The sequence below is a fragment of the Propithecus coquereli genome, unplaced genomic scaffold (assembly GCF_000956105.1).
Source record: "Propithecus coquereli isolate 6110/MARCELLA unplaced genomic scaffold, Pcoq_1.0 Scaffold109, whole genome shotgun sequence".
NCBI lineage: Eukaryota > Metazoa > Chordata > Mammalia > Primates > Indriidae > Propithecus > Propithecus coquereli.
In genome coordinates this window covers 3,375,246-3,392,901 of record NW_012134858.1, presented here as the reverse complement: position 1 = coordinate 3,392,901, position 17,656 = coordinate 3,375,246, and the positions used below count along the sequence as shown (strand labels likewise).

General features: G+C 57.4%; 1 protein-coding gene across 2 annotated transcripts in view; it reads right to left on the bottom strand.

Annotated features, from left to right (window-relative positions):
- CDHR1 (cadherin-related family member 1) overlaps window positions 1-14,246 on the bottom strand; it is a 29,690-nt gene extending 15,444 nt beyond the window's left edge. Inside the window, exons 1-12 of one of the 2 annotated variants that reach the window (XM_012647998.1) lie at window positions 14,085-14,246; window positions 13,407-13,502; window positions 12,321-12,466; window positions 11,114-11,164; window positions 9,844-9,933; window positions 8,615-8,701; window positions 7,474-7,590; window positions 6,263-6,406; window positions 5,123-5,201; window positions 3,821-3,921; window positions 1,366-1,569; window positions 709-861 (exon numbers count right to left, since the gene is read on the bottom strand). In XM_012647998.1, the coding sequence (XP_012503452.1) occupies window positions 709-861; window positions 1,366-1,569; window positions 3,821-3,921; window positions 5,123-5,201; window positions 6,263-6,406; window positions 7,474-7,590; window positions 8,615-8,701; window positions 9,844-9,933; window positions 11,114-11,164; window positions 12,321-12,466; window positions 13,407-13,502; window positions 14,085-14,139 (1,323 nt within the window). In that variant the 5' untranslated portion in view covers window positions 14,140-14,246. The remainder of the gene's footprint in view (window positions 1-708; window positions 862-1,365; window positions 1,570-3,820; window positions 3,922-5,122; window positions 5,202-6,262; window positions 6,407-7,473; window positions 7,591-8,614; window positions 8,702-9,843; window positions 9,934-11,113; window positions 11,165-12,320; window positions 12,467-13,406; window positions 13,503-14,084) is intronic. The other variant, XM_012647989.1, reaches the window with a different exon arrangement.
- Window positions 14,247-17,656: the final 3,410 nt, after the last annotated feature.

The following is a 17,656-nucleotide window of genomic DNA, read 5'->3' as shown; positions in this document are numbered from 1 at the left end:
TCCAAGAATAATGTTATTATAGGAATCATGTTAAATAATAGTGGTGCTAGCAGGTATTCATGTCTTGTTCCTTGCTTCATAGGCTGCTTTTTGTATTTCACTTTTAAGCACATTGCTGGCTATAGGTGGATATGCATATGTGTGTATAATTATAAATAATGGTAACAATTTAAATAATATCCATGAAGTATTTATTTTTCCTTTTAAAAATATATAACTTATATGTTAATACATAAAATGCATTTTATATACACTTGTAATTTTACATAATTATGGATGATGTCAAAAAAGTATTTTTTCCCTCTTCTGCTAAGGTTGTTATCAGAATAAGATGACAAATGTCAAAGGCCTATGAGAAAGCATCCACCTTGATAATCAAACAGTTTTTCTCTCTCTATCTATTAACATGGCAAATTACGCTGGAAGTTTTTCTTTGCATTCCTGGGGCTGGTTGTGGTTTAGAGGGCGGGAGTTCGGTGACACTGAGGCTGTGAGTAGCCTACAGAAGGCTCTGTGTACCCCTCTTCTTCCTCCCCCACCACCATTCCCCAATATCGCATCGCGCCGGGGACAGAGGGTCAGGGAGGAAAAGAATGGGGCCAGGGAGGGCCGGGAGTGACAGGAGAGCCCCCTCAGGAATGAATCGTGATGCTGGTGTGAGCTCCTGGAAGCCCCACCCCTTTCAGGGCAGCGCGAAGCACCACCTACCTTGAAGGTTAACACTTCGGATTTTTCAAAGTCAATGGCAGCTGAGTTCTCCACAATGATGGTAACCTGAGCTTCGTTCAGGACTGTCTGTGGGACCACGCGGAAGATGCCCCCGAGTCCCACCAGCCGCAAGTTGAATTTGGCATTGGCTCCCTGAGCGATAGTTTGTAGATAGCAAAGAGGGAAGATAAATGAGAATAGAATTTTATTAATATATGTTTTATGCTATATAGAAGGAGCTTTTGTATGCCCTTAACCCTGGGGGGGTGAGTATTATTACTTCTCTCTATAGGTGAGTTGATCAAGGATCAGAAAGTTTACCAAGTTATGAGGATTGAGCCAGGTAACAAACAGAACTCCCAGCCCTGTGTAGGTCACATTCACAAATGCCTATGTGGCTGGTCAGATGCAGATTTGATTTTGTTGGACTGGCTTTTACTTTTGACCTGAGTGTTAATTGCCTTTCGGCTAAGCAGATAGTCTTTGGTTGGCCACTCTCCCTCCTTCCCTCTTGGTTACACCCTCCTGTTTCATTCGTTCTGTGACCTGCCTGGCTCTGCCACATATGCAGTGGAGGCTGATGCAGACCTAGTTATCTTTGGGACCTCGGCTACGCGCCCTCTGCAGGAAGGCGGGGTAGAGGGCTGCACCACGTACCTGGTCGGAGTCGTTGACGGTGATCTTGAGGCCCCGTAGGATCTCGCCCTGGGGCGGATGCTCATTCATGGACAGCTCAAACCTGTTCTGGGGCCCGCTCTCGCCGTAGAATGTCGGCGGGTGGTTGTTGAGGTCCACAATCCTGATGGTTACGGGGACCATGGCCTGGGCAGCTGGGCTCCCCACAGAGCTGACCTCGGTCACCTGGGGTGGGGACAGGTGGCTATGGCTATGTGCAGGCGGGCTCTTGAGATGCCCCCAGTGATCCCACTCTTCGTGCCCTTGTATAATCCTCTCTCCTTAAGTGTGGCCTGGCCTAGTGACTTGCTTCTAACTGATAGCATGTGGCAAAGATGATGAGATCTCACATCATGATTAGATTACAAGAGACCAAAACTTTGTCTCAATAGCGGATGAAGCAGGCAGTGATGCTGGAGAGGCCCACGTGACGAGGAACTGATGGTGACCGCTAGCCTGAGGCCAACCAGGACCTGAGGCTCTTAGCCCAACAGCCCACAGAAGCTGAGTCCTTTCAATAACCAGGTGAATGTGGGAGTCAATCTTTCCCCAGTCAAGCCTTCAGATGAGACCTGGTCCTGGCTGACAATCTTATTGCAGTCACAGGAGAGAACTTAAAACTGAGACCCAGCCAAGCTGAGCCCGGACTCCTGACCCACAGAAACTGCGAGATATGCACGTGTGTTGTTTTAAGCTGCCAAGTTTGGGGTAACTTGTTATGCAGCGATGGATAAACAATACAGGCTGCAAAGCCAGGGCTCAGAGCCCACAGTCATGAACCATGTGGCAAATATCCTATGAGCCTCTTCGAAGTCTCTTTTCCCTGGTTCTATGAGTATGCCTGGTCTTATCCACCCTAAAATGACCCTCCCCTCCTCACACCCTCACTGCTGTCCTGACTCTCTCCCTTCTCAGAAGCCCACGCCTGCCATTTCCATCCCTGCTTCCCACTCATTCTCACCCCACGCCCCACGCAGACAGTTCACACTGACTTCCACGCTGCATCCGGCACTGTGCTCTGCTCCCTTGGCCAATGTGACTGTGCTCTCTGCAGGTCCTCCTCAGCCTCTCTGGCCCCTCCCGGGGGTCTCCTGCCCCTGCCCCTGCCCCCCTGCTCACTCTCAGCCCCCTCCATGGCTCCCCCAGCCGTGCTTGGTGACTGCTCCTCTCTCCCTGCAGCCATTCTCTCATTCCCCATCCCCCATGCCTCTCACAGCTGCCTGTAAGTTGACGCTCTGTCCCCCAAGTTCCAAACCTGTATGCCCAAGTTTGGGTGCTTCAACTTGCATGCCCCTCAGGTGCCCAAACTGGCCATTCCCCGCCTGGTCACTTGCCTCCTCTCTGGTGCTCCTGATGGTATCGCCACCCCATCCCTCACTGTCACACCCACCAACTGCCACGTTCTGTGCAGTGTGACTCATTCGTGATTTCGATTTGTCCCTTCCTGCCATCCGCCTCCCCTCTTCCTCACAGACCCTCTTCCTCTGTCACCCTGTCGAATGACTCTGCCTCCCTCCATCCCATCCAGTTCCCTCCGAGCCTGAGTCGAGACCATAATTCCCAAATTCTAGGCTGGGACTGGGGCCAGAATCACCCGGCTGCGAGTCCTTCCCATTCCCAGGAGAGGGTCCTGGAAGTCTTGGTTGGCCAAACTCTCCCAATTTGGAAACTCCACTGGTCCAGTGAGCAGCCAGAGGGAGCTTCCAAGTGACTGTAACCCTGCTTGGAACCTTCAATGGGTCTTTATTGCTTGTGGGCAGGACCAGCTAGATATTAATAATTTGTCTGGTGAAAAATAACAGTCCAGGGTCCCTTGTTCAAACACTATCAGGAATTTCAAGACAGCAACTAGCAGAGCATTAAGCTTAGTGTGGGATGCTTCTAAGCATGGTCCCTGTGTGACTGTGCAGGTCATGTGTCCTGCCCTGGGCACAAACCCATTCCCCACATTCGGGGCCACCGCTCCTCTGGCCCCAGCCTGGGAGTCCAACTTCCCTTCTTCGCCAGGCTGCCGTGGGCTCTCTGCTCTGGTCTCACCTGACTCCTGGGTGTTTTCTTAACACATCATGTGCTCTCCCCTCCAGCCTGGGCTCTCTGGGCTTTCCTGGCTTGGATTTTCCTCACTCTGCCCCCACCCAGCCAATGCCCCTGCCACCAGTATGCACCTGCTGGATCCTACCCATGCGTGAGGCACTGCTGCTTCAGTGCTACCTCCTCCTGCCTTTTCATGACTCTGCTTGGGAGTTTATGTCCCCCTCCCCTCCCTGGGGGCTTCCTGTGCATCTGCTGCAGCCTGATGTGGGTGCTCTTTGCAGCAACATTTAGCTCCCTCCCCAGACTGTGAGCCCAGGGGGCTGGAAGGAAGGACCTTCCAGGGCCTTTGTAGCCTTCCAGGGCTGAAGGGTGGGCAGGGAAGACCAGGCTAGAGGGAAGGTACCTGTATGTGCAGCTCATACACCTCTCTCTGGAGCTGGGCAGGGCTCTGCATGACCAAGATGGCTCCAGACGTCTCGTTAATTTCAAAGGCACCATCGCTCCCTGTCAGAGAGATGTGCCCTGTAGTTCCGCACAGGGCCACGGTGGGGCGCAGGCAGTTGTGCCACACGCTCCTCTCCTTACCTCGGGAAGTCTCCTCCACAGAATGTAATCTTGTCACCTGTGTCTTGCCATGAGGAAACCGAGTCTCAGAGGGGCTAAGTAACTTGTGTGAGGTTACACAGCAAGTGCAGAGCTGGGACTTTTACTCACTTCTGTTCAGCCCCCAGATTCCACACTGTGTTCCTTCTCTTATGCATAATAGTGTGTGTATGTGTATGTGTGTGTGCATGCACATGTATGGGTGTGTGTGTGTGTGTGTGTGTGTGTGAAGGAAAGAGAAAGAGGGAAGGAAGGGGAAGCAGGGAAGGGAGGGGAGGACGAAAGAGAGGAGAGAGGGAGAGGAGACTGGAGGAGGAGGAGGAGAGGCGGTGCGGAGACGGGCGGGATGGGTGCTCTGCAACTGGGCGAAGGTTTGCAGCGGTGGTAGGGAGGGAAGGCAGCCAAGGGTCTTTGTGCTTGCAGAAAGGAGCCCATGTGTGATGGTGGCCTTGTCTGTCCATGTGTGAACCGCTGAGAGCAAGTGTGCACCAAGTGTGTCCAGGGGACAGGGTTGGGGTGTCTAGACATGTGCACATTGGGATCAAGGTGCCTGGTGTGATGACTTGGCCCACCCCAGGGACCGCTCGGCCTGCTCAGTTGCTGCCTGGTTTTAGGAAGAGCACAGACTCTGGAGCCAGCAGACACAGGGTCAAATCCAGCGGTGGGAACTTGGGATGCCCCCTGAGCTTCTCTGAACCTCAGTTTTCTCATCCATATATCGGGCTAGCACTAGGGAGATGCCACATTATCACTGCATTTGATTCACTTAATTCAGCTATATGCTCTAGGCTAAAACATTAAAAAGAATGAGAAGATATACAAAGCAATTTAATAAGTGTGAGAGATGTTGCCACCTGTTCCCACCGATGAGCGTGTGCCCAGGGTGAAGGGAGCACGGATCAGCGCCACCCATGCCAAATATAACGACATGCAGGGGCCGGAGCACGTGCTCTGGGACACTTGCCATCTCCTGGGGGGTCCAGCCCCTTCTCTCCACACAACTAGGACCCCCTGGTCCTATGGATGAGGGAGCTGGGATCCAGAGCTTGGGGAACCTGGTAACCAAAGAGTCGGAGCTGCAGCCCCAAAGCCCCAGACTCACCATTCACGAGGCTGTAGAGAAGGCGGTGGGGTTTGCCCCGATCTCCGTCCACGGCGACCACCTTCAGGACCTCCGAGCCCTTGGAGGAGCAGAACAGCTGCCTGAGGCTGAGGGGAGAGACAGGGGCCTCCCCTCCACAGACACTGCTCCCATCGCCAAGGGGAAAAGAGTCCGGCCTCCGCGTGGCCCGGAGCACGGCCCCGCCCTGCTTCGCTGGGGGTTCTCAGCGCCCCTGGCCTCCCAGGGCTGGAGGCACAGCCTGAGCCCCCGCTGCTTCCTCACCCGTAGGGGCTGGCGCAGGGGGCCGCCCAGGGCCCAGGGTCCGCACCAACTCCTGGTCCACAGGCCACACTCAGCCCTCAGCCTCGCCTCTACCGCCCCCGACGGCCCCTCCATCAGAGGTGCACGAAGGGAGGGGGCAGAGACAGGTGGGAGAGGGGCTGGGCACGGACAGCCTCAAAGGCGAAGTCCCAGGATCAGGATTCGAGCCTATGGGCCTTGGTTGCCGGTGTCGGAGGGTTTGGGGCAGCGCTGTCGTGACCAAACGAGTCTCGCTCCACCTGTGCCCGCCGCCCGCACTTAAGCACCCCGCGCAGGCCATTCTCTCTGGCCTACTCGTGGCTACTTCCTGCCCCGGTCCAGGGGCCGCCCCCGCTCCCGGGCCCTGACCCTCTGCACCTCCTTCTGCCCTTGGCTCCTCGGCTGGACGGCCTGGGCCTCCCCCTGCCCGGTGCTGAGCCTCCGCCCACCATTGGCAGCCCGCCATTTCTCTCCCCTCACTCTGAGCTCGTCTCCACGCTAGGTCCTCGATAGGTGTTTTCCTTGTTGTATAAAGTCAAGAACACTCAGAAAATGGGGAAGTGCAAACGGAAAATGTAGTTCAGTTCCACGGAGGGTTCTAGAGCCGTGGCCTAGTGAGGTCTGACTCCGGCCTGATCTCTGCCCGTGGGAGCTCGCGGTCTGGTTGGGGTCAAAAGGCCAGTTCATGGCCGGAGCCTCAGTGAGTCCAGAGCTGGGCTCTGTGTGTGGAGGGTGACCCGGGCTGAGCCCAGTCAGCCCTGGCAGGGGGTCCCAAGAGTCACGAGGGACAGGACAGGAGGCGTTGGGAGGGGATTCTGGGTAAGGGGCGCAGCCACCCACCGGAAGAGTGTCCTCATACACGTAGCCATAGTAAGGTGTGCCCACGAAGACAGGGGCCGTGTCCTGCACGTCCTCCACGTTGACCGTGACGGTGGTGGTGGCTGAGAACACCACGTCGGCCCCTCGGAGCCTCCCCCCACCATCCTGGGGAAGAATTGGGGGCACAGAGGAGAGTGAAGACAGGCTGGGCTCTGGAGTCAAACACACCCTGTTAGACTCCGAGGGCTCCTGCCCTGCTGGCTGTGCGGCCAGTTGCCCTCTCTGAGTCTCTGTGTGCTCCTGTTTGCACCCCCTGGAGGTGAGTCTCCTCTCAGAGGAGTGTTGGGAAAGTTAAAAGGGATGATGCGTGCAGGGTTCAGTCGGTGCCCAGCGTGCAGAAGGCTGGACACAGGGTTAGTTCTCTCTCCAGGGAAATCATGGCCGGCAGGGGCAGCAGAGGAGGTGCTTGGAGCTGAATCTCCCCTCCCGGCGGGAATTGCGCCTCACACACCTCCCGAGGACCTACTACGTGCTCGGCCTGTGCTGGGCGCCACTGGGCCCACGGGAGCATGACGCAGGCCTCGCGCCTGAGCCTGGGTAAGGGAGGTGCGCGCCCAGCTGAGCCCCCCAGAGTCCCGGCAGGCGGGCTGCCTCAGGCCTTCCGGAACAGGCTGCAGCAGGATGGCCTGCGGCCCGTCTGTGACCAGCAAGGGCCTTCCTGAAAGGCGAGTGCCGAGCCTGGAGGGACGACGGGGATTTCGTGTTCCTTGTCTGGGCACCTGCTGATTTCCGGTTCCACATGGTGCACTTCAGACATGCGAGGAGCTTAGTTAGGGTTCAGGGACGGGCGATGAGGACACCAAGGCTCAGAAAGGGTAACTGGTCACACGGAGAGGGGGAGGAGGGGGAGAGAGGCTGGCCAGAGAGAGGGGGCACCTGGAGGCCGAGCCGTGGGGTGTGAGAGGAACACAGTCCTCTGCTCCTACCCAGGGCACCCCGGCATGTCAGTTTCCTGTCACTTTGGAGGAGCAAATGCCTCCTCCAGAAAGGAATGTGCCCTCTCCAGCCTCCCCGGAGAACACATCCAGGCAGAATAGATTCCGAACTGCTGTCCCCCCATTTCCCCACACCCGTCACACCTCCTGCTCTCCAAATGGCCCCTACGACACGGTGGACCCCGACTCTGTTCTAGCCCAAGTGCTGAGGGAAGACTGGATGCTCCCCCCCATTACCTTGGCAACCACGGTGACATAGTGGGTCGGGGACTTCTCATAGTCCAGAGTGGCCCCAGCCTGAAGGCGCAGCACCCCGCTGTGGCGGTCCATGGCAAACTGGGTGGAGTGCAGGTTCTGTGAAAGTTGGGGAGCTGGCTGGGCTTCAGGGAGGAACCCAGGCCGGCCCCAGGAATGCCTGCTCTGCTTACTAAAGGGGATCCTCACTGCCCCCTGTCACCGGAAGTCTGGCCTTTGGGCTGAGGTTCAAACTTCAGGGCACCCAGTTTTCTGGCCCCAGGTTCCCCTTCAGAGGGAGGTCCCAGACTTCTTCTCCCATGCCCTCTGTCAAAACCAGAATGTTCCCTTTCAGGGCCTTCGATTTTCTCCCTGCTCAGATGGAAAACAAAGAGGAGCTCAGCCCTGGGCTAAGCTCTGGCCTGGAGTTTCCAGCAGGCAGAAACATCTGCTGCACGCTCTAAGCCCGAGAGCGTAGGGGCTAACATGTCACAGTGAAGGAGAGGAGCTTTGGAACCTTCCAACCGCATGGAGCAGGTGACTGCGGTGGGCCAGTCCCAGGCAGCACGAGGGTGGGGGCAAGAGATGATGCAGAGGGCATCTGCAGAATGAAGGAGGCCGGCAAGGAGCACCTGCCCCCTGTGGGGTGCTTGGGGCCCTTCTAGCTAGCTGGGGTCAGGCATCCTGTGCCGGCTGCTGTTACTGAAGCTTTATGTGTATGGAGTGCTCACAACAACCGGTGAGGATGTGCTCCCATCCCTCCGTTTTACAGGTGGGGAAGCTGAGCTGGAACCGTTAGATAAGGTGTTTAAGGTCACTCAAGTGGTAAGAGGTGGGATCTCCCCAGTACCTGAGGAGTCCAGGGGATTTCTCCAGAACCTGTGTTTTCAGGGGCGTCGTAACCCTCCTTCTGAGAGTTGTCCCTTCTGCCTTTTTTTCCTATTGACCATTCCAGGCCCAGATCGGTTCTTCTGCCCTATGTGGGAGCCTCTGGGGAAGGGGTTGGGGACGTGGGGGACTGAAGGTCCTGGGGACCCGGGAGGAGGGTGGGGACGGGCCAACTCAGAGGAAGCCAGGATGGACCCGTCAGGGGAAGAAGGCTTCTGTCCCTCCCACCCAGCCTCTCCTGGGTGTCCCACCTTACCTGCAGGAAGTAGGTGACACTCCCTCCAGAGCCAGTGTCCTTGTCCACCGCGTGGACCTTAAAGATGCTGCTCCCAGCAGGTGTGTCCTGAGGGGTCACAGCCATGGGGAGAGGGTCAGGGGCAGTGACAGGGTGCTCGGGGAGCCAGGGGGCCCTGGAGCGGGGGGGTCAGGGGAGTGAAGGGCTAGAAAGAGGTGAGGGGGTGGGGATGCGTGTGTGAGCCCCCTCCAGGGGGAGGCAGTGTGGGTGCTGGAAGGAGGGAAAGAAAAGGGAGCTCAAGAAGATGCAGCCGGGTGGGGATGTCCTCAGGGAGAGGGTGAGAAGAAAACACCAAGACCCCAAATAGATAAAGGGTCTAAATATGAAACAGCAATTCGCATGGAGGAAATGGTTCAGAACCATAGACGTATTTAGGCTCACCGGGGACCACACACCTACAGTTTAAAACAAGAATGAGGTATCTTCCTGCTAGAGAATCAGCTGACATGTTAAACTTCGGGAATCCCAGTGTTGGCAAGGGGAGAGGGGACAAACCCTGCCCGGTGTCGCAGGGGAGGGAGCAATCCGCTGCCCTTCTGGAAGAGCAATCTGGCAACACCCCATGGGTATGCATGCTGTGACCCAGTCATTTCAAATCTTGGATGGTATCTTAAGGAAATAATCCTAATTTAAAAAAATAAAACTATGACAGCAAAAATTTGAAGCACCTTAAATGTCCAAACATCAGGGGATGATTCTGTAAATGATGGAATGTTCACTCGATGGAAGCTATTAAAACGATAGTGACCCAGATTTCACAATGGATGAGGAAAATGCTCGTGTTATAACTTAAGTGGAAAATAGGATACGGAAAGCATGGTTCAGTACGGTCACAACTATGCTGAAGAAACAGAAGAAAATATACATAATCACAAAAAAGACTAGAAGGAAATGCACCGAAATTTAACAAGTCTCCAGTTGGAGAGATTGAGGGTGATTTTTAAAACTCTTTTTTCCCTCCTTTTCTATATATTTCATATTTCTACAATAAACATACTTTATGATTATAATGGAAATAGCAAATGAGTGTTACTTTGGATCAGAAGTGAATGCGGGGGGCAGGGAGGGTGACATGGGAGGCTCTGCCAAGCGCGATAGTTGATGGGCAGGTGCCCTGCACTCCAGGCCACAGAGCAGCCCCAGGGACCTGGGGTAGCAGTTTCAGCCCTGCCTAGTGGCCCCCCGCTCACCTCAGGAACCAGGACAACATAAGGCTCCTGGATGAACCTGGGCGCCTCGTCATTGGCATCAGTCACCAGGATCACGACTTTTTCTGCCACCTGAGAAAGGGCAGAAAAGTCAGGAGTCCAGGCAGTGAGACCTTTTTGGGGCTCAAGGGACAGTGGACTCTAACACCCCCAGGTAGATGTCCCTGCCCATCCCTCCTCTCTCTCTCTCCCTTCCTTCCTTCTTTTATCCCTTCATGCAACAAATATTATTAAGCAGCAACGTGGTGTCCAACACTGTGTTCCATCCTGGAGACAGAAGACAGTCTGACTGTGTGTTATTTCGCACTGGTCATGGTGGCTGCGATTTGGGGGCAAAGATCAGCGTATGAAAGAATGTGGTGATAACAGGGCCATGCCAGGCACTGAGAGTGAGGTCCCTGACCTGCACCACTCCGGGGGCAACAAGAGCACCATGGCCTGTGTAGATGCCTCCCTGGGGGTTGTGAGCGCTGTACCCAGGGGCCCAGGCTGTGGTGGTGGAGAGCAGGAAGGCTTCTCCCAGGAGCGAGAATTAAGCCCTGCGGCAGCTTTGGCAGAAGGAGAGGGGTGGAAAGGTGTGCCTGGAGGAAGGGGCTGCGTGTGCAAAGGAAGACAGTGAAATGCATGGTGAGTTCGGAGGACAGAAGTGGGTTTATGGCTAGAGGTTGGTGGGGTGGGTGTGGGAGAAGTGGTGAGGCAGATGGTGCCCAACAGGGAGGTGCAGAATGCCAGACCAAAGTGTGGCTTTCACCCTTCGGGTGGCGGGGCCAGCTGTTAGTGCTTTGTGAGCCTGGGAGTGGGCAGATCTATGTTCCACCGTGACAGCTTTGGAGGCAATTGGGACAAGGGGGTCAGGCAGCCAGGGAGCCCCTGGAGACTGCTGCAGTCATCCCGGGGGCACTGAGGAGGGCAGGGGGAGGTGGTAGCTGGGAAGCATGTGAGGAGAGCATCTGGACGCCCAGGTGTTCAGCTCTGATGGCTGGGCAGGGGGCCAAGACCCAGGTTGGAGAAGGCAGATGGGGAGGGCTGCAGAACTCGGGTTAAACCCATCAGAAGTTCCCCTGAGAGAGCCTGGTCTCTCCATCCCCCTCCCTCCCTTCCTTCCCCTCTACCCTCGCTGCAGCCCTCTCCTGTGGGCGCTCTGGGCGGGTCTTGCTGGGCCCTGGCTTAAATTTCCTGGGGGCCCCCAGCCTCAGCCTTCTCAGGCCCGAATGCTGCGTGCTGCCAGGGGCTGGCCTGGGGGTGCACTCACCAGATTCAGGCCGTCGGAAATGCTGATGATGGCTTCAATCTCATCCTCCCTCTGTAAGAGAGCACAGGGGCTGAGCGTCTGGGAGTCTGACGTGCCATGGGACCCCCGAGCTCTCTGGACCTCTCTCTGCTCCACACACCAGCATGAGGCCTGGGCACGTGCATGAAGCCCTGGAGCAGGGAGGGGTGGTGGTGATCACCTGCCTGGCATGGCCGAAAGTTGCCTCCTGCCATCTTGAGACCTTATTTCAGGGCTTTTTGTGTCAGGGGCTCTCATAAACCCCGAGAGCCTGTGAAGCTCCAACAGAAAACGCTCTCCAGTTCAAGTGAGGAGAGAAGTCACCCTGGCATGCTCAAGGTCCCACGAGGGAGACTTTTTCCCTTTCTTCTCATTTCCTTTTCCTCCCCCTTATCTCTCCTCATCTCTCCATATTCCAGGTTCTGCAGAGGTCCACATCCGTGGTGTCTCAGCGCTCTTAGGACATGGTGGGACAGGGGTGTGGAGGGGTGTCGATGAGCAGGGGCATTGGAGGTCGCCCGATCCCACAGGTACTGGGAGGGGGTGCTGGCAGCACAGACACAGCCACCATCCTCGTGTCCCCACGGCAGTCTCTGGGACCTCCCTTTCCTTTCTCCACCTGGCCTGCGGCGAGTGGATGCTGCCATCGAACCAGAGCTGGCAGCAGCCCCATGGCTGAGGCCCAGTTAAGAGGCTACCTCAGCTGACTGGCCTGGTGTTGGGTCTCCAAGGAGACAAAGCCCATCCCCTGTCACCGGCAGGTTCAGAGGGTGCAGAGGGGAATGCGGGCGTCTGCCAAGCTCAGACTCTCTCAGCCACTCTTTCCAGCCCTGGTCTGCTTGGAGTTTCCTGGCGTGTACAGGACCTCTCCAAGGACAGGCTTGAAAAATCACTTTATGAGCTTTCTTTCAGAAACTTCGAAGTGGAAACAGATTTAATTGAACATGCTTAAAAGATTAGCAGGGCTGGCGGGTGCTCACTAGAGGAACCCCACTGTTTGCTCTGTGAGAGTAAAGCTTCCTCTGCCTCTGGGGAGCAACCTAGAGCTCCCACAGAGAGAGTGTGCCACGGCAGCCCCTCACCCCCTGACCTGCAGAGAGGTTCTAACCACTGTGTCTCCGGGACCTTCCAGCCGGCAGAGGTCTGTCTGCCGCGGCAGTCCCGCAGCGCTCCCTGTATCTCCCCGTACCTCTCTGTCCAGCTCTTCGACCAGAGTGATGTTTCCAAAATTGGGGTCAATGGAAAAGACGCTTCTAGCGCTGGGGTCAAAGCTGATGTGGTAGGAGACAGGGTCTCCCTCCGGGTCTGTTCCGTTCAGGGTGTAGACATGAGAGCCTGGAAGGAGACACAGGGGGCAGACGCAGAACCTGCGACCCAACTTCCTAAAGCTGGCAGCTGCTCAGGACCAAGGATTCAGCTGTTTATATTAATAAAGTGACTATTCAGTTCAGTGCCAAAGACACCGCCCTGACCTGGGCGCTCACTGCTGGCCTCAGCCCTGCTGGCTGCTTCTCACTTTTTATCTTTGTTCTTCGCAGCTGTTCCAGCTACTTGCCAGATTGCACCCCACAGCGCACATCACAGAGGAGGCGCAGGTCTGCTGTGTCCAACTGTAGAGCCTGTTTCCCTCTGCCTGGCTCTCTCAGGAGCCAAGACTGGGGGCTCCCTGGGTTTGGGGGGCCAGGGGAAAAGGGAGCAGCCACTAAGGCAGGAGGGGTGCCCAGCGGTGCAGCAGGGTGCCCCAACGCCCGGACTGGCTCTGCAGGGATTTCTGAAGGCAGGTGCCTGCTTTGCTCTCCTAGCCCCTCCTTTTCCTCAGGGTTCCCCGTCCCACAGGGAGAGCAAGAGGGAGTGTGAAATCTCTCCTCTCTCTCCTTCTCCCTGTTCTCTGCAAATCTCAGCAAGCTGGATACTCCTGGGCCATTTTAAAGCCTAGAGACCTGAGGCTCAGGGAGGTAAATATGTTTGCTCAAGGTCACACAGCAGGTAAGGGGCAGGGTTACTGCCATGCTGTGAGCCACTGCCTGCCGCTTAGGGCTGACCCTGTCTCAGGGTTCACACCCTGGTCTCCAGGACTGGCCAGGCTTAGGTCGCCATGGCAGCGGTGACCTCCTTTCCCGATACTGCCCTGGGGAATTCAGAGAGCAAACAGGACGCCCTGGGGAGTGCATTAAACCTCTTAGGCTCCAAGAAATCACAGTTTGGTTCCTAGGTCCAGGAGAAAGCAACCTAGCCCTCAGGGAGACCTATGGGGGCGGGTGCCAGGACTACTCACCCACGGGGGTGTCCTCTGGGAGGCTGAACAGGGCCATGTTTCCGTTGGTGCTGCCGACCCCGTTGTCGAAGAAGTAGGGGGCAAAGTTGGCCTGGGCTGGGAAGAGGACAGAGACAGAACAGACCGGCACCAGAGGCGTTGAGCACCAGCGCGGTCACGCGTCAGGTCCCACTAGTGGGCGGGGTGCTCCACCTCCTCGACCCGGGCGCACCGAGGGACCCCGCTGGGGGCCAACCAGAAAGTCCCCCCGACCCTCCCACCGTGGTGGGCTCAGGCTGGGCTCGGGCTTGGCAGGAAGCTTATAACCCAGGTAGCGCCCAAGCCACCCCCATCAATGGACAGACCGGGTACCCGTGCTCGGAGAGCGGCAGTGCCCCCGCCAAGGTCACCCGGTGAGCCGGCGCAGCCTCCCCCGCCCCACACAGCCATGCGAGCAGCCCAGCTTCTCTGCAGGCGGAGAGCAGCGGGGGTCGGGGCGCAAGCCCCAGGGCTCTGGGACGCCGGCGCCGGGACAAGCGCCCCGGGAGCTCCCGGTACCAGGGGTCGGGCAGCTGGAAGGATTCCCCGGCTCAGTCCCCCAGCCCGAGTCCCACTTTGGAAGCGGACGGCCCAGGACCACGTTCCTGTGGCCACCCGGGGAAGCGCTGACGCCCCCGCCCTCGCCCGGCGACCGCTCACCCAGGCAGAGGCGTAGCAGCCCCAGGACCAGGGCGGCCCACCGGCCACGCCTCATGTCGCCGCCGGCGGGTCGTGTCGCTTGCCGCCGCCCGGCCCGGCCGCGGGAGCGCGGAGCATGCCCTGGCCCCGCGAGGAGGGCAGAGACGACAATGAGGGCGGCGGCGGCGGGGGGGCGCGGGGCGCGAGCGCGGGCTGGTGCGAGGGCGCTAAGCGGATGACTCGGCTGGGAGCTGCGCAGCTGGAGGCTTCTGCCGGCGCCTGATGAGACCAATTAGTGGGCACAGAGCTGGGGGACCCGTTCCCAGCCCCCGCCGGCCGGGGCGGGAGGGCGTGGCGAGACCACTCCTTCCTCCTGCCGCGCCCCCTCTGCCCTGGGGGCCCCAGGTCCCGGGATGGCAGCACCGGGGACGGGGTGGAATGTCTTTCCCGCAGGTTGTCCTGAGCAGGGCGCTGGAAAATTGGGGCTTCCCGGTGTCCCTAAGTCCTGGTGAAGCTCGGGCTCGTCTAGACTTCCTTTTTCATGATCTTTCTGTGTGACTTTCAGGGGGTTCACCCCGCTCTCTGAGCCGGGCAATCCTGAAGGTAAAACAGCAGGAAAACAGAAGAGCCTGGACTAGAAGAGGGATCCCTAAAGGAGAAATGAGAGGCGGGAGAAAAGGGAGTAGTAGGTCCCGGGAATGTGTGAGACCCAAAGACAAAGAGGAGGGGGGTGGCGAGGGCAGCAGATGGCCAGGGGTTCTGAGGACCCCCTGTCTGTCTCGGCCCATGCCCGCGCTGCCCCCAGGCCCGGCGGGTTTTCCCGGGGGTTTTGGGGGGGGGTTGGGCGGCGGGGGGGGCTTTGGGGTTCCCCAAGGTTGGGGGGGAGGTTCCCGGGCGGGGGGCGGGCTTCCCCTCCCCATCCCCAGTCAGTGCCCGGTCTGGTGACCACGGAGGGGTGGCTGACCCACTCTTCGAGATTTCCAAGGAAGGGTGAAGGGTTTCAAGGCAGATTTAACCCCATCTTGGGACAGACTTGCACAGAGCTGGCCAGCACAGGAGGGGTGAGCTCCCCAGCCCTGGAGGACAATTAGGCAAAGCCAGGCTCTGCTGTGGGGTCCCAGGCGGCTGCTGACCGGGAGAGGCAGTCGGCCCAGGAGCCCTCCCTGTGGTCGCTGCTAAAGTTCCCCGGGGTTAACCCTTGTTCTGCTCTGACACTGGAGTGTGCTTGGAGATGCTGTCTGTCCTTCTCCTGGTTGGGCCATTTATGGGGGACACAGGGTGGTTACTTCAAGCCCAAGTCAGGTCACGTCCCAGGATGCCCTTGGGAGGGTGTGTCCCCACACAGAGGAGACACCTTTGTGTGCTCCCTGGAGAGGCCTCCACAGCTGGCCTCCTCAGCGTTCGTCCCCAGGGGCCTTCAAGGGGGCAGAGAATTCCCCAGCCTCCTCCACCCCACCCTGGCCAGGACTTGACCAACTGTTAGCAACAGTCAGGGATTCCGAGTGAAGGAGGGCGAAGGTGACTCAGTGGTCCCAGGATGTTCAGCACTTCCCAAGCCAAAGCTCTTCTTGCTGAATCCCCTCCGGCCTGGCCCTTAGGCCGAAAAGATGCACTTTAAATTGCACAGATGTTTCTGCATCTTTGCTTCACAAAATAGGGGGACAAAGCCAAGGCCAGCATTCTACAAGTCCTGTATAGAGACCAGGAGGCTGAGGCTTGCTGTGGAGCACCCAGGGGGGTGCAGGCAGAGCAGGGTTTCCTGGAGCAGATGTCTCGTCAGTGTGCTGAGTTAGGGGCGGCTCTCCCTGGGCCCTGTCTGCTGTCCTCCTCACCAAAGAGTGACTTCTCTCTCCTCGGTTCACTCGGTCAACAGACTTGCACTGCAGAGGGACAGGGAAGGAGCAGGCCATGTGCCAGCTGTGTGCGCTTGTATTCTCACCCATGCTATCTCATTTAACCTGCACATCCCTCCCTGTGTGATCGTCCCTGCTTTACAGAGGAAGGAGTTAAAGCTCAGAGAGGGTAAGTCACTTGCCCAGGCTCGCACAGCCAGTAAGGGGCAGAGCCTGGATTCACGTCCAGATTGGGCTGGCTCCAAACAAAGTTGGAACTCTTTCCCTGGCAAAGGTAGGTGACTGTGAAGCTGCTGAAGTTTTAGGCTCCAGGCCCCTTAACACACATCCTTTCCGTGGCCCTAATTTCATATTTGTATTTGATGCTTATATTTTTTTACAAAAGGGATGGGATGTCACTAAGTTGCCCAGGCTGCACTTGAACTCCTGGGCTCAAGCAATGCTCCTGTCTCAGCCTCCTGAGTAGCTGGGACTATAGGTAGGCACCACCACACTTGGCTTATATATTTTTTTTCTTAAAAAGACTTCTCCCCCTTCAGTTGTACCGGGTTCAGATCTGTTAGAGTGACCAGCTGTCCCAGTTTTCCTGGGACTGAGGGGTTTCCAGGGATGTAGGACTTTCAAAGCTAAAATCAGAAAAGTGCAGGCTAACCTGGGATAGGGTCACCCTAGTTATGGCCCTGTCTTCAAAGCACCTGAGAACCTTGGAAAGCAGCAGCTCTTCAGGGTGACTCTCACCATAAGCCCTGATCTTGACCTTGCCGTGTGAGGGTCTGAAAGCCACCTGGGGGGCTTGGTTTGTTGTAGCCGGGAAGGGCTCACCTGCCATGAGACATAGGGCTTGGCTGTCACCCACAGACCCCGGGCAGCCTGGGGCACACCCATCACCCTGTCCTCCACGTGCCCACGACCCCTGCAGCGGGACGAGCTCCCTCTCCTGGCCTCCCCGCCATGGCGCCTATGGTGCAGAAGTAAATCAGGTCGTCTTCAGGTCAGGCTCTGACAGCTCTTCCTCTGGCGGATTTATGGCCGCTGATCCAGCTACGGGTAAGTGAGGATCTGAGTTCTCGGCTGCCGGCCTGGGCATGCGTGTGTGCTCTAGCTCAGTCCGCCAGCACACCCACACCTTTGCCTTTCTCTGGTGCCCGAGGGAACTAAACCACAGTCCCTCGCCCGTGTGCACAGACACATCCGCACAGCCACCCACAGACACACACACGGGTTCTAGCCTCATTTTCAGACCTGTTTGTACGCATACACGCATGTCCATCTATGTGTGAGTCCACACACGTTACCTCCACATGTACACACGTGTGCACACCTGCACCGAGAGGGCGTGCACACCAGGCTACCTCTGGTGTTGGAGATGAGGTGACAGCAGGTGCCTGTGATTCAGCCCATCTTCCGACTGACCCTGACCAGAGAGGGCACAAGTGCGGACACACAGCCGCCCCAGGTTTGCAGCACCCCGCTTCTGCCCAGGGGTCTGGGATGGGAGGAGTGGCACCGTCTGGCAGACTGACCTCTGCCGTGGCATGTTGGCGTCCTGAACTGCTCTGCGTAGCTGCCAAGTCCCAACAAAATGTCTGTTGATGACAAGAAAGCCCTGGTCTGATGCAGAGTTCGTATTGATCGTTGTAAAATACTGTCAGGGGATCTGAGTGGGCCTGGATGCGTCGCCTGCACTGGGTACACCCTCTGTGACACAATTCTGCCAGGCACCGTCTCTCCCAGCACAGG